Below are 16,242 nucleotides of genomic sequence, written 5' to 3' on the forward strand. Positions count from 1 at the left end.
GAGAGAGGCCAAGTTTAAGAACAGTTCACAAGTATGAATGGCTCCCCATCAAATGCAACAATTGTAAAGGATTTGGCCATAACATGGTTTAATGCAAGAAAAATTGCCCTAATAGTTGGGTAAAGAAGAATGTGACCGAAAAGGAAACTGCTGGAACCAATGTTGTACCTGAGATTGCGGCTACTGATGCAATTTCAGGAGATTTAACTAGAGATCCTGTGGCTATTAAGGAAGTGGAAGAGAAACATGATGAGGCAGGGATAGATGTTCGAAGGGTAGCAAAGGAAAAGGGAAATTCACTGGATCATCCCTTAACACCTGATCAGGACAACAAAGAGAATTGGGAAATTCCTAAGAGAGTTGGGAACTCAAAAGGGAGAGGGAAGTTAGTGAGGACTGATATAGACAAAAAACAGAATGCTTTCAAGGTTCTTCAGGAACAGGGGAAAGGAGAGAAAAAAGGGAATTGAAATGACTCAAAGATTGAGGGACTGCTCCAATATACTTAGTTGGAATATAAGGGGTATGAATAAGAGGGAAAAGCAATATGCTATTCTGAGTCTCTTAAAGATGAATAAAGTGGGAATTGGTGCTTTATTAGAGAATAAGATGAAGAAGGACAAAGTTGATGATATGATGGCTAAATTGTTCCTTGGCTAGGATTATTATAGTAGTAATATCACAGAAGGCAGAATTTTAGTTCTTTGGCAGAATTCGTTTATCAAAGTTCAGGTCCTGCTAGAACAGCAACAATTTGTTCACTGTTTGGTTAAACTTACAGGCATGCAGACGGATATTTTGGTCACTTTTGTATATGGTCTTAACACTATGGATGAGAGATTGGAGATGTGGAGGGGTCTTTCTTTTACTCATGAACTGAAAAAGCCTTAGTTGATTGTGGGAGATTTCAATGTTGTGTTTAATTTTGATGATAGAGCGGGAGGGAGGACAATAAGTGCTGCTGCAATTCTTGACTCTAATGCTTGGCTTGCCCATACTCAGTTGGCTTCTCTCAAGAGTATTGGTTCTAATTTCACCTGGTCCAATAAGCAGAATGGAGGGGATAGGGTTTACTCGAAAATTGATCATGTGTTTATTAATGAAGATTGGATAGATGCATTGCCTAACACTATTGCTGAATTCCAATGGGATGTCCATTCGAACCACTGTTATTGTCTCATCAAAACTCTCAAACATGGTAATCTGGGCATAAATCCATTTCAGTTTTTTAATTTATGGATTGTTCACAGAGGGTTTAAAGAGGTAGTTATAGATAGCTGGAATAAACCTATGGCAGTGAGGGGTTTACTGGGTGTGACTAAAAAACTGCTTCGGCTAAAGCATATTTTGAAAGCATTTAATAGGGAGGAAATTGGAGATGTTGAGCAGGGATATCATCAAGCAAAATGTGACTATCAACTGGCACTAACTAGAGCTCAAGCTTCACCAACAGATAATGCTGCTCAAGAGGCTGAAAAAATAGTAGCAGTTCGATATCAATATCACTCTGCTAGGTACATAAGTTTTTTGATTCAACGCAGCAAAGTTACTTGGCTGCAGAGGGGTGATGATAATAATGCGTACTTTCATGTGTGCATTAAAAAAAGAAGGGAGGAGAATCGTATTGTTTCATTTCTGAATGAGCAGGGGGTCATAATTGATGATTACAACAAAGTGGTTCATCATTTCCTGGACCATTTCAGAGGTTATATGGGAAGCACCAGTTCAACTAATAGTACTTTTAATTCTCAATGTATAGAGCTGGGTCCTTGTCTGGATATTGAGATGCAGCTGAGTTTGATTAGGGAATTTAGGAAATCTGATGTCAAGAAGGCTTTATTTAGCATTCCGGGCACTAAAAGTCCAGGGCCGGATGGCTATGGTTATGAGTTTTACAAGGCAATGTGGCAGAATATAGGTGATGACATATCAGAGGCTATCCTTGAGTTCTTTCATTCTGGGAAGATTCCTGCAGAGCTTAATGAAACAGTTCTTGCTCTGGTCCCTAAAACTGATAAGCCTAGTAGGGCAGTTGACTATAGACCCATAGCGTGTTGCAACACTTTATATAAGTGCATTTCAAAAATGATATGTAGTAGGCTCTCGGAAGTTTTACCTAATCTGATTAGTCAAAATCAAGGTGCCTTTGTAAAAGGGGTATCTCTAGCTCATAATATTCTAATTTTTCAAGATTTGATCAAGAATTACAATAGAAGAAATACTTCCCCGAGGTGTGCTTTAAAGATAAACCTAAGAAAGGCCTATGATACAGTAGACTGGTGCTTTTTGGAGAGGTTGTTAATCTGTCTTTGATGTCCTACCAGGTTCATTCATTGGGTGATGGTGTGTCTCCATGGCACTTCTTATGTACTCATGATGAATGGAAGATTGCAGGGGGGTTTTCAGGGAGTTAAGGGACTTCGCCAAGGAGACCCTATCTCACCATTACTGTTTGTCTTGGTTATGGAATACCTCACTCGGCTGCTTCAACTAGGGGCTATGCAACAAGATTTCTAATTTCACCCTATGTGTAAAAGCCTTAAGATTATCAACCTTTGCTTTGCTGATGACTTAGTGATTTTCTGTAAAGCTAACAGCGGCTCAGTTTAGAATGTTAAACAGGTTTTTGAGGACTTCTGCAGTAGTATAGGGTTGAAGGCCAATCTCAGTAAATCTCAAGTGTTTTTTGGAGGTGTTTCGGCTGCTGTCAAGGTCCAGCTGCTTCAGATTTTGCAGCTTGAAGAGGGAACATTTCCTCTTAAATATTTGGGGATTCCTATGAGGCCAACAAAATGGAAAGTGGCAGATTGTGGAGAGATCCTTAAAAAAATTAAACTAAGGCTTCACACTTGGGCAAGTAGACATCTATCTTATGCAGGGCGGACTCAACTCATTACATCTGTTCTTTTGGGTTTGCGAAACTACTGGATGAACATCTTCTTGCTCCCTCAAAGCACAGTCAAAGAGGTAGACAAGCTATGCTTGTGGTTTCTGTGGGGTAACAATGGTACCAGAAGTAATTGTCATCTCACCTTCTGGTCCACTGTTTGCTTGCCAAAATTTTTTGGGGGTTTGGGTTTCGGTGAAGGAGCTAAGTGGAACAAGGCAATGCTTGCCAAATATGTTTGGGCTATTAGTCACCAACAAGAGACTCTGTGGGTGAAATGGATAAACACTATATACTTAAATGGTCAATGTTTCTGGCAATACCAACTTAAGGCAGATTCAAGTTGGTATTGGCGCAAAATTTGTCACATTCGAGAAATTTTTACTCAAAAGGAAATCGATGAAGCTGGCAGTCAAGGGAGATTCAAAATTGGTTTGCTTTATACGAGATTTATACACCAAGATCCAGTCAATTACCATCACTTTGTGTGGAATAGGATGAGTGTGCCAAAACATCGATTTATTACTTGGCAAGCGGTGAATGATAAGTTGTTAACCCGGGATCACTTGCATAGGGTGCTTATGCATCTTGATTGCTTCCTTTGCCCGGTTTGTGAACAAGCTGAAGAAAACCATGAACATTTATTTTTTGATTGCTTTTTCTCTCAGCAGGTGGTGCATCAAATCCAAGATTGGATTGGATGCAATTGGCCTTTAAGATTCAGTGGCTGGACCCGATGGATTGAAGATATGAGAAGAGGTGTTAAGGCAGCGATTGTGGCAGCTGTGTTTTCAGCAACAATGTATTACATTTGGCATAATCGGAATACTTGTTTTTTTAATAGTTACTCTCATAGAGTCAATATTATAGTAGATATGATAAAAAAAGATATTGTATATAGAATTAGTTGCTTTAGACAAAAGAAAATGAAAGGAAATGAGAGGATCTTTGTAAGGAAAATATGTTCCTTGTAATGTTGCTGGTGCCATCTCCTTGAGTGAGGTTGTTAGTTTGTATTCTGATTGTGATTAATAAAGTCTTTCTTTTTTGATAAAAAAAAAAAAAACATTAAACCTAAAAACTAAAAACTAAAACTGTATAGGTAATAATACTATAACTCCTTGTTAAACCATAAATTAATCTCATTTTATTATTGTATTTCTCTAATTAGTTACAATGGTTATAGTGGTTATATGTAAAGGACAGATGTCCATTTTCTATGCATTGGTCCCCTCCTTATTGGACTGTATATATTCCTGTACTCTGTTATTGAATATTCAAGGAATACAAAACAGCTTCTATTATTCCTTCTATTTTTCTCCTTCTTTTCTGTTTGTTTTCATGGTATCAGAGCTCCAGTGATACGCATCCATGGCCTCTGACCTAAGTACGGGCTCCACTGGTTCTCCGCCGTCACCGGTGCCGGCTCCGCCCAGTTCTCCAGTCGCGTCTTCCCCGATCGGCCCTTCTTCCTCTTCTGGTCCGATCCCCTCTTCAGCATTTCCTTCGGTGACCCAAACAATTACCATCAAACTTGATGATTCCAACTATTTGGTTTGGAAGATGCAGCTACTGAATATTGTGATTGCTAATGGCCTTGAGGGCTATCTTGATGGTTCGGTGGTGTGCCCCTCCCAGTTCCTTGATGCTGCCTCCACGGTCCCTAACCCAGCTTTCTCATCCTGGCACAGGTATAATCGGTTGATAATGAGTTGGTTATATGCTTCTATTTCTGATTCCTTTCTTGGTCAGATTGTGGGTTTCTCTACTGCTTCTGCTATTTGGCACTCTCTGGAACAACTCTTCACTGCTGCCTCTTTTGCCAAAATTTCTGAGGTCCGAACCTCTTTGCAGACATTGAAGAAGGATGGCCTCACTGCTCTTGTTTGTTTGCAGAAATTGAAATCATTATGTAACATTCTTGCTTCTGTTGGTGACCCCGTCTCTTACAAAGATCAGCTGATTTATCTACTCAATGGGTTGGGACCGGAGTACAACTCCTTTATGAGCTCTATTCAGGCTCGGCCGGATCGTCCTTCCATTGAAGAAGTTCACTCTCTTCTTCTCAGTTTTGAGGCTCGTTTGGACCGTCAAACTTCTGCCGCTACCATTAGCTCCCTTCAAGCAAATTTTACCCAGCTTCCCTTCTCCAAACCCAAACCAAAACAGTTTCCCTACCCCTCCTATCGTCCTGCTCAGGCCCCCACTCGTCCCTCCCGTCCTCCGCTGCCTTCCTCTTTTACTTCTTCTTCTCCTCATGTTCCCAATACCCGTCTCCCTTACCGCCCTAAGTGCCAAATCTGTTTTCGTTTGGGCCATACCGCCGCTTATTGCTATCATCGCCATAACCATCAGTACAGTCCCTCCCCACCTCCTAAACAGTATACTGCCTATTTTTCCCAGCATCCCTCTCAGCCACCATTACTCCCCACTCCATCAGCTACTCCCCAAACTGTGATGGACCTGAACTGGTACATGGACTCAGAGGCGTCTCATCATTTCACTCCTGACATGAATCTGTTGGAATCGGCTCAACCTTTCCATGGTGGTGACACAATTACGGTGGGTAATGGTAAGCAAGTCTCTATCTCTCATATTGGCCATGCATACTTACCTGCTTATCATACTTCCCTTCAACTCAGTCAGGTGTATTACTCTCCCTCTCTCACTAAAAATCGGTTAAGTGTTTCCAAATTATGCCAAGATAATGCAGCTTATGTGGAATTTCATCCTCACCTCTTTCTTGTTAAATCTCAGGCAAACAATCGAATTCTCCTCAAGGGTCTTCTTGAAAATGGTCTCTACCGTGTCTCTACTCCTCCTTCCATTCCGTCATCATCCCCACGGCTGTTCCTTTCCTCCAAGACCGACCTCAGTTTGTGGCATTCTCGTCTAGGGCATTCCTCACCTGATGTTGTCACTCGTGTTATTTCTAAGTGTAATATTTCAGTTTCTAAGAAAGATCATTTTCGTTTTTGTTCCTCTTGTCAAATGGCTAAGTCTCACGACTTCCATTCCCAAATTCTGTATCTAGGGCTTTAATGCCTTTTGAATTAATACATACGGATCTTTGGGGACCTTCCCCTGTTTCTTCTGTCAGTGGTGTTCGTTATTTTATTTTATTCATTAATGATTATAGTCGTTTTACTTGGTGTTACTTACTTAAAACAAAAGATGAGGCCTATCAAGCTTTTCTTATCTTTAAATCCATGGTCTCTACTCAATTCACTAGTTCCATTAAGCGTGTTCGCTCGGATTGGGGCGGTGAATTCCGTTCCCTGTCCACTTTTTTCTCTCATCATGGCATTCACCATGAACTGGCCTGCCCATACACTCCTCAACAAAACGGTCGTGTCGAACGTAAGAATCACCATGTAGTTGAGACCGGTCTTGCCCTATCAGCTCACGCCCATATGCTACTTCATTTTTGGCCCTATGCTTTTTCTACTGCAGTTTACATTATCAATCGTCTCCCTACTCGTGTTTTACTTTATCAAACTCCTTTTCGTGTTCTTTATGACAAAGATCCCTCTTACTCTCATTTTCGTGTCTTTGGGTGTGAATGTTTTCCCTTTCTTCGGCCATACAACTCTCATAAGTTAGAATTTCGGTCTTCATCATGTGTATTTCTTGGGTATAGTAGCCATCACAAAGGTTATCTCTGTCTTAATGCTTCCACTGGTCGTCTTTATGTTACTCGCCATGTTGTTTTTAATGAACTCCGTTTTCCTTATGATCACTCCATCTCTTCACTTTCTACCCCTCCCGTGCCATCTCATACCGTCATTCATACTCTACCTTTTCCTTCCTAACCCGCGACTTCTCCTTCCCCTTCCCCTCCCCAACCCGAGGCTTCCCCTTCCCCTTCTTCACCCGAAGCTTCTTCTTCCACTCCCCCACCCGAGACTTCCCCCTGTCCCATCACTCCCCTTGTGTCTCCTCCCTCCACCTCTCCCGCCGTAAGTTTGCATGGTCCATGTGTGCCTACCATTACCCCTCATAATTTGCACCCTATGGTAACTCGAGCTAAATCTGGGATTCACAAACCTCGGTTATTTTATAGTGTGGTTGCAGGTACACCTATTGAGCCGTCCACTTTCAAGGAGACTAATTCTCAGCCGGAATGGCAGTTGACTATGCGCCAAGAGTTTGATGCTCTTCAGTCTCAAGGTATTTGGACTCTTGTCCCGCCGCCTCCACGATGTACTATTATTGGCTGCAAGTGGGTCTATCGGCTTAAACTTAATGCTGATGGTTCGGTTGATCGTTTCAAGGCACGCTTAGTTGCCAAGGGTTATCATCAAACTGCTGGTCTTGAATTTCATGAGACATTCAGTCCCGTCATCAAACCAGCCACTATTCGGTTCGTTCTCTCCATCGCTGTCTCTTTTCACTGGCTTGTCCAACAAATTGACATCCAGAACGCTTTCTTACATGGGGACTTAACTGAAACTGTCTATATGACCCAGCCGCCTGGTTTTGTGAATCCCGCTGCCCCCACGCATGTTTGCAAACTTGCTAAGTCCCTATACGGCTTGAAGCAGTCCCCTCGTGCTTGGTTTCTTAAGTTGACTACTGCCTTACTGGATTGGGGTTTTCAAGCATCAAAAGCTGACTGTTCTATGTTTATGTACAGATCTGGAGCTATTATGTTGATTGTTCTTATCTATGTAGATGATATTATCATCACAGGATCTACCTCTGCTGTTATTTCTGATTTGATTGGTTATCTTCGCACCAAATTTGCAGTGAAAAATTTGGGTTCGCTACACTATTTTTTGGGCTTGCAAGTGTCTCGGACTGCTCATGGAATGCATCTTTCCCAGACCAAGTACATCAGAGATCTTCTTACAAAAACATGTCTCTTGGACTCCAAACCAGTCCCTACTCCAATAGCTTTGGGCTCCCTTTCTATTCATGATGGTGACTTGCTCTCTGATGCCACTTCATATCGCAGCATTATCGGTGCTCTTCAATATTGCACATTCACTAGGCCTGACATCTCCTACTCAGTTAACAAGTTATGCCAGTTTATGCATTCCCCTACTACGGTCCATCTACACGCTGCGAAGCGGGTACTACGATATCTTAAAGGGACTCCTCACTTGGGACTTTTCATTCAGCCCGATTCTATTTCACAACTCCGCTGCTTTACAGATGCGGATTGGGCTTCTTGTCCTGATGATCGGCGTAGCACTAGTGCATATTGTGTTTTCCTTGGCCTTAACCTTCTCTCGTGGTCCTCTTCCAAGCAGAAAGTGGTCTCACGCTCCAGTACGGAATCTGAATATCGAGCCCTTGCCAATGGGGCCTCCGAAGTCTCTTGGCTTGAAACATTGCTGGCTGAACTTGGATTTCCAGTCTCCAACCCGTCTGTGCTTCATTGTGATAATATCGGCACCCTTCATTTAGCCTCCAATCCAGTTCTGCATGCTCGTACCAAGCACGTGGAAATCGATTGTCACTTTGTGCGTGAATGGGTCAATCGCGGCAGTCTTCGTCTTGTCTTCACTCCTTCGTCGGATCAACTTGCAGATTGTCTAACCAAACCGCTTGTGGCTTCTCGGTTCCATGACTTACGCACCAAACTCAACGTCCTTCCTTGCCCGTTGAGTTTGCGGGGGGGTGTTAAACCATAAATTAATCTCATTTTATTATTGTATTTCTCTGATTAGTTACAATGGTTATAGTGGTTATATGTAAAGGATAGATGTCCATTTTCTATGCATTGGTCCCTCCTTATTGGACTGTATATATTCCTGTACTCTGTTATTGAATATTCAAGGAATACAAAACAGCTTCCATTATTCCTTCTATTTTTCTCCTTCTTTTCTAATTGTTTTCACTCCTCATCTTATAAATTTTGTATAGCTTCGTCTATTGTATACTACTCAAGTTGTGTAATTAAAAGGAACTAGATTATAATAATAAAAACAATATATAAAATAAAGTATATAACATTGTAAAATCCATAATAAATCAAAGTAAAAAATATCTTATTATAATTTTTTTTTACCAAAATCAATAAACTTGATAAAATTGTATCATTACAATTTTTTTTAAAAAATAAAAAAAATCAAATTTGAGACTTAACTAGACAATTAAACTATTACTTTTATTTTTCTTAATAATAATAATAATATTTTCCTTCTTACAATCATAGAAAGTCAGTTCAATATCCATTCTTAAGAGAATACCCACACCCCATATGGCCCGAGCCATTGGAATGGAAGCTCTCCAATCTCAGAGCTTACTTTTTCAGGTTAAATCACCATCTTCTTCCACTCCTGTAAGGTATGAATCTTCCTTTCTCTTCCCGCTACTACTTTATCTTTTTCTTTCTGGTAATGCCATTTTTATTGGTTTAGATTAGAATTCAATTCTGTATATATTTTCTCTGTCTGCCATTCCATTTTACTTCTTGAGCTCAAGTCAACACCATGGTGTATATTGGCTCTCTGCTATGGTACTAGCAAGAAAAAGAACCATTTTTTACTGCTTTATAGTCAGAATTTGGAGTTTTTGTTTCACAAATCTGTGATAAAATGGTTTAGAATTCTACATTGACAGTGTTTCACTTTTGGGTTAACTTCATTTTAGGGTTATAGTGTTGTTTTTATCATCATGAGTATCGTATTACATACAACAAACTAGCAAAATCTCACCTCTCAGGTGCATAAATAGGACCTTATTTGCTCTTTTTTTTTGTTTTGAGAAAAATAAGAAACTATAGAGATTGCTATATAGGTAAGAGCAAACCACAAGTCTGATAGTTTTTACTCTTGTTGGCAATTGGGAAGATATTAAAACACCAAGATTGTCATAATGGCTCAGAGTTTTGACAGTGCTATATATGGTTAAAATGTCATGTTCTTTTCCATTTAAGTATGTCTCTTGATTTTGTATTAAACTTGTGCACAAACCAGCTGCTGCATTCATAATGATCAACCCAAGAAGGCTATGGAAGAGAGATTGCAAAATAGTTTTCGGTCACTAACAGCAAAAAGGATGCCAAGGAGGCTGCTTTTGAAGTTTATGGGGTTCAACCCTCTCCTATTCATAGTACAGCCTGCTTTTGCAGCAACAACACCAATGCCAGAAATGAAGGATCCCGAAGTCATTCGGTAATTGTTTTTTGTTGTATGTATTTGTTTGGTTGGTGTTCTTTCCTTAAAATTTATAACTCAGGTCTAAATTGGAATCTAGAAGGTGATTGTTTTGATACTATTCATGTTCTCATTTGGGATCTTCTGTTTGGAATTTGAAGTGTCCAGGACCTTAAAGCTTCCTAATGGGGTGAGGTTTCAAGGTACTGCACTCATAACATTCTATAGTATATTTGCTCATAGCAGATGGTAGGGTTGCTTTAGTATGCATGTTTAAGTGTAGAGGTGATGTAGAACCAAGGGAGAAAATGAAAGAATAAGTATTTAGAGAGAGAACTATATAGAAATAGGGGAATATCTAGAAAAGAACAAACGAAAGATAATAATTATATAGAGTGTAAACGAAGATATGTATATATACACACACATACCTTTCACTATAACAAGTCTTCTAAAACTTTTGTATAAAGAGACCTGTTTATAGATAGGCAGTTGGAGACAAACCAATTTAGAATTTTTTGAAACTAGGCTACTGATCGGTCTGTAGCAACTGTTGTTATGTAGATGTTTATCTAGGAGGTCTCGAACCATAGACTTTGTGAGAGCAAACCCCTTGCCTAACCATTTGAACAATTCCTCTTGGAAACTAACACAATTGCAAATCATAGTTCCACTTAATAATATATCATTAATATCATATTTCAAATCAAGAGCCTAAGTTATCTGGTCAGCTAGTCTTATCCATTATAAAATACAGATTAATAACATTATAAGCTTCTTTTTATGCAGTCAACCGATGATCTATGATATGATACCTTTTGTTGTATGCATTATTTCTCATTTTCTAATTAGTATGATCTTTTCGGAGATGAGTATTCTGGTTCTGAATGTTTATGCTAATCAGAACTTTCCCTTCGATTTAGAGATACTTGAAGGGAAAGGACTAGAAGCCAATGAAGGGAATCGAGTTGAAATAAATTATGTTTGTAGACGTTCAAATGGATACTTTGTTCATAGGTCAGTTTCCTTGCCAATTTCTTTTCATACAAGTTATACTTACATTAATTCTATTTTCTTAGCCTTCCTCTGAAAGTGTAATGTACCTCAAATCCATGTAGCACTGTGGATCAATTCAGTGGAGAAAGCTCACCTGTTATTCTTCCTTTGGATGAGAATGAGGTAATCAGTTCCTATTTTATTCAACATTTTCTCAAAAAATACTAATATAAGTATAATTTCTACTAACATATATATATATATATAGAGTAATTGGTAAAACTAGACATTTTTTTAGTGTCATTTTGCAAAATGACATTTCTTTTATAATTCTCTGCAGTGTGTTAGACAAAGTGTAAAAAAAAATGTCTATTTTCCAAAGTGACATGAAAAAAATATAAATTTTACCAAACACTTTATATATTTATGAATGTATCTGTTTACATGTCAAAGTTTTCTCCTTTATGACAGATTATAAAGGGTTTGAAGGATGTGATTATTGGGATGAGAGTTGGAGGTAGATTGAATTGCTTATTATCTCTACCCTTTTTATTGTTTTCTTGGCTTCTCAATCTTTAACTTGTACTTTTCACTTTTGTCCATTAATCCCTTGTGACTTATTTTGATTTTGGATATGAGATTGATTCATGATATTATAGCAAATTTTCATACTTTGTTTGGATTATTTCATTCTCAGGAAAGAGAAGAGCATTGGTACCTCCTTCAGTTGGATACATAAATGAAAACTTACAGCCAATACCTGAAGAGGTACATTTTAACTTCCCTATACATCTATATATAGGAGAATTTGACACTTCCTTGAACTATGCAGATTATTACAGTTTAGCTCACAAAGTTGGAGCTTTAGTTATAAAGTCCATAAATTTCAACTTTCTTAGCATTCAAGTCATTTTTACTAACCAAAGTCAATTTTTTATCCAAATAAATTAGAAAATATTATACAGACTAAGAATCTAATTTTTTTTCCTGAACATATTAAAATGCTAACAGATAAAAAAACATGTGATTTTTTACTTAAAAAATTAAACTTTTGTTATTCTAAAGGACTTAATTAGTTAAAAGTTTAGGACTTTAATGCTAAAACTGAAATTTTGAGGACCAAACCATAGTAAGTGGTATAATTTAGAGACTAATAGTGCCAACACCATATATATTAATATATATATATATATTATTCCTTTATCAAATAGACTCTTCTGATATTGCTCTTTTTTGCCTTTCTTTTGCGAAAACTATGAAGTGTCATAACAATGTCATTGTAGTGTGGCCTTATTAGGCTCTACAAAGTTGTGTTTCAAGTTTCCATTTGAAGATTTTTCAACACCCTATGCATGCTGGTTCATTAGTAAAGAGAAAAGTGGATGCTTGTTGTCTTGTCCATCGAGTTTTTTGTACACAGTACTCGCACTTCTTATATTCATTGTTGCTTGCAGTTCGGTCCTCGGCGCAGCCTCATGTCTCACATGAACGAGCCTTTGATATTTGAAGTGCAGCTGTTGAAAGTACTTTGAGTTTGTGTGTTTTTATTATTTGATTTATTTGCAGAGCTTCCCTACCATTGTTCCCATGAACAAACCTTCTATGTTGGTGTCCTTCTTCACTATTCAACACACACTTTCACCAAACATTTATTTGATTTATACGAAATACGTATAAATTGTTTGTATTTGGTTGGCTAGTTCAAGTGGTTGGTTGAGTGTGTATGAGTCAAGAACCTAGAGTTCGAACCCGAGTTAGGATTAGCTTGGCTAAGAACCAATTGTTTGAAGTTATTTCATTTGGTTATTAATTGAAGAGACTGAATTAAGTATATTTCAAAGATTTCTAGACTCTGTAGCTGTTCTTGTATTTTAGTTTAGAGGAGCCTAGTATTTTTAGTTTATATTTATTTCATAATCTAAGTCTGGTCTTGTTTTCATCAACATATTTATTTTTTAGTAGCATTTTTTGCTTTTGTCATTTACAACATTCTTGCAAGGATATAATGTTTACCATCTTTTCTTTTACCCATAAATTTATTATAGGTCTTTTCGTGTTATTGATCATGTTGTGTTTTGTTTTTCTTCTAGCTCTTAAAATGGTACCTTTTATATGGTTATAATTGTGTAGATTTTGAACCATTTTTTCCTCATTTTTTATGATAATGTTTAGTGAATGGAGTCAATACCAATCTTGATACAGAGCAACGGTCAATGGAATAAAAACAAGAATTATATTGATTTTGAAGCTAGTGGCGAATTGATACCGATAGATTGCGAGTAATGGAATAAAAACAAGAATTATATTGATTTTGAAGCTAGTGGCGAATTGATACCGATAGATTGCGAGTATGAAGACCTGGTACAAATATTGTTGCATAAACTATATTGCAACCCCGAAACAACACATATTCAACTATAGTATCAAGTTAAAAGAAGACTATCCACCCTTGAAAATAATGCATGGTGGCAGTCTTATTTTCAATGTGCAACTAAAAATTAAGAAAATAGATTTCATTGGATATCCATTATGTGTGAATATAGTTAACAACATCAATGAGAATGAAAGAAAAAGATGGAGAGAGAGAGAGAGAGAGGTGTTGGACAAAAAAAAAGAAAAAAATAATGAGTACTAAGTATCGGAAAATAAAAAGGAAAGATAAGAAAGAAAATAAAAGGAAAATAAAAAGGAAAGACAAAGTAAAAAAATAAAAACCACAACATTTCAAATACTTCTAATGATCGACAAAACTTTATGCAATTTTTGTTTTTATTGGAATAAACAATTATTAATAATACATTTTACCTGTAGCTAGTATCTCCCTCTTTTTTTATTTTTTGAAAAATAAGTTTTTCTCTTACTCTTTATTTGCATCATACACTTTTATTTTCTCAATATTATATTATTATTATATAATCCTTTACAACTTTTTGCAAGTACTCATCGAGACTAACAATTAGTTTTTAAATTTGTAAATAATTTATCATACAATTTTTGCTCTGTTGTTGCACTGTTTCCGTGACTTATAAACACTACTTACAGTTTGTTCTATTCAGTTGCTCTTAAGATACTTTTGCGTTGTTTTAATATATATATAAAAAAAATAACTCAAGTTCTTAAAAAACAACTTAGCATTGATAATAAAATTTGTCTACAATCACATATGCATTACCTAACTAAAAGATTAAAAAAATATAAGGGCATGGTGCAAAATGACATTTAATGATGTGTGAAAATAAGTAAATGTCCATGTTTTTAATTTTGTAGTAAAATAGTTCAATCATCTCATTAATATCACATATTAGCAAATATGCACTTTAACAAATTACTATTTTATTCTAAATATTTTGATATTATGGTATATGTATATTAGTTTTGTTTAATTAGTTTTTATTTTAAAGTTATTTTGAATTTTTTTCGTTTTTTTATGGGTAGTTGAATGATATACCATACCACAAAGTATATATACTGAGTTGAAAAATAATATACCATCAAAACTTACAAAATTATTACTAAAAAATATATATACTATGCTAACAAAGTTATATACTATCATTAAAATGTATATACCATGATACAAAATTATATATTACCACTATGTATAATAAAATAGAAACTAAATATCACAAAAAAAAATTATATATCATACCACAAAAAACATATACACTAATTGGAAAATAATATACCAACAACCTATAAAAAGCTTAAAAAATCAATATAACTTTAAAATAAAAACTAATATATATATACCACTATATTAAAATCATACAATCCTAAATAAATAAATAAATTATAAAAAAAATGGCAATTTAGGTAATCAACGATGTAAAAACGTCATTTATCTACAATTTTAAAAATAAGGACATTAGCTTCTTGATACTTTTATTTTGGGTCATTTACTATAATTTATCAAAAATATATTCTTACATAATCCAGAATATAAAAAACAAAAACAAAAGATGCATTCATATGATGCACATCATAGATAAACAAAATTAAAAAAAAAATACACACGCAACAAAAATCATAATAACAACTACACTACAACAACAACAACAGACAAACTACAAAACAACTCCAGCATCTAAAGATCAACAGTCATTCCTGAAAGGAGACTTCAAAGTTACTCCAGGCTTGACACTCCTCTTTTGCATATCACGAGTAACTTTAATTGTAAGTACTAATTTGACAACATCTAACTCAGGAACATTAATATTCATCGCAACTTGACTCCAACATCAAAACAACTAATTAAGAAAAACATCTTAATCTTTGTCAACATTACCACTTGCTTCTTCGACAAAAGTACTTAACAAATAACGGTACAAAAACACCACAATCGGCAAAAGTACTTAACAAATAACGAACAATAACTACAGAACAACATAAAAACAACTTATAACTAAACAAAAAAGGAAAAACCAACAACTTATAACTAAATAATAAAATTCATACTTAGTGTAGATTAGATAAATTATAAGCAAAATAATGTGGATTGGATTGGATGAATACTCCTAATAACATAATTTTAAAAAAATCAATTGAAATAAAAAATTAATATATAGTAAGAAATGGCACGTACATTGCACATGCTATCAAAAAAGTAATCACGCAAACAATTTTTTAGGAGAATTACATATATTTTATATATGCATAATTAATTAAATAATATGATTAAATTACTAAGGTAAGAAAAATATATAAGTATACTCACATTTATTTACTAAAAAATAAAATAAATTTTCACTTACTAAAGAACTGTAAAATTATTAAATATTTTTATTTAACTAATTGAGTTAATTAATATGACAAAGAAAATTATAGCTTGTTGATCTCTACTATTATTTGGATGTTCCTTAAAATTAATGTTGTGAAGTTATTATAGATTAAATATTATTGGAATATTTACGGCAAAACCCTGTAATCTTTCTGAGTTCACGCACCAATAATCCCAATAAATTTTTTTTACGGCAATACCCTCAATTGTTATATACTGAGTATGATATCGTTCGGAGCTTAAGTCTCTGTGTTCGTGCATGGTCCTAATTGTACTAGTACTTGTTAAGTAAGCATGTTGAATACCTTGTATATGGATATTGGACATGTGATATATGTTTGGTGGCATGACTTACTTGTGTATGGCACTGACTTATTAGTCAGATTCGACAATGGTGTTAGATCCATCTGTGAAGCTGTGATTTATTAGTCAAGTTCACAATGAGTCGAACACTGGTCGTGTTTTACTGACCTAAG

The 16,242-nt window shown here is 35.9% G+C and overlaps 2 protein-coding genes across 2 annotated transcripts; both read left to right on the forward strand.

The window, feature by feature from the left end:
- The first annotated feature begins 471 nt into the window (after positions 1 to 471).
- LOC133786089 (uncharacterized) lies at positions 472 to 3,632 on the forward strand. Its single transcript, XM_062225304.1, has 5 exons — positions 472 to 647; positions 936 to 2,051; positions 2,325 to 2,450; positions 2,643 to 3,319; positions 3,559 to 3,632. The coding sequence occupies exons 1-5, from the start codon at positions 472 to 474 to the stop codon at positions 3,630 to 3,632; spliced, it is 2,169 nt and encodes a 722-aa protein (XP_062081288.1).
- Positions 3,633 to 9,053: 5,421 nt separating this feature from the next.
- Positions 9,054 to 12,835, forward strand: LOC133783382 (peptidyl-prolyl cis-trans isomerase FKBP16-1, chloroplastic). The gene is made up of 8 exons (XM_062222998.1): positions 9,054 to 9,181; positions 9,814 to 10,011; positions 10,162 to 10,196; positions 10,917 to 11,010; positions 11,112 to 11,172; positions 11,461 to 11,506; positions 11,687 to 11,757; positions 12,444 to 12,835. The coding sequence occupies exons 1-8, from the start codon at positions 9,096 to 9,098 to the stop codon at positions 12,519 to 12,521; spliced, it is 669 nt and encodes a 222-aa protein (XP_062078982.1). The 5' UTR covers positions 9,054 to 9,095; the 3' UTR covers positions 12,522 to 12,835.
- Positions 12,836 to 16,242: the final 3,407 nt, after the last annotated feature.

The sequence above is a fragment of the Humulus lupulus genome, chromosome 6 (genome assembly GCF_963169125.1).
Source record: "Humulus lupulus chromosome 6, drHumLupu1.1, whole genome shotgun sequence".
Taxonomy (NCBI): domain Eukaryota; kingdom Viridiplantae; phylum Streptophyta; class Magnoliopsida; order Rosales; family Cannabaceae; genus Humulus; species Humulus lupulus.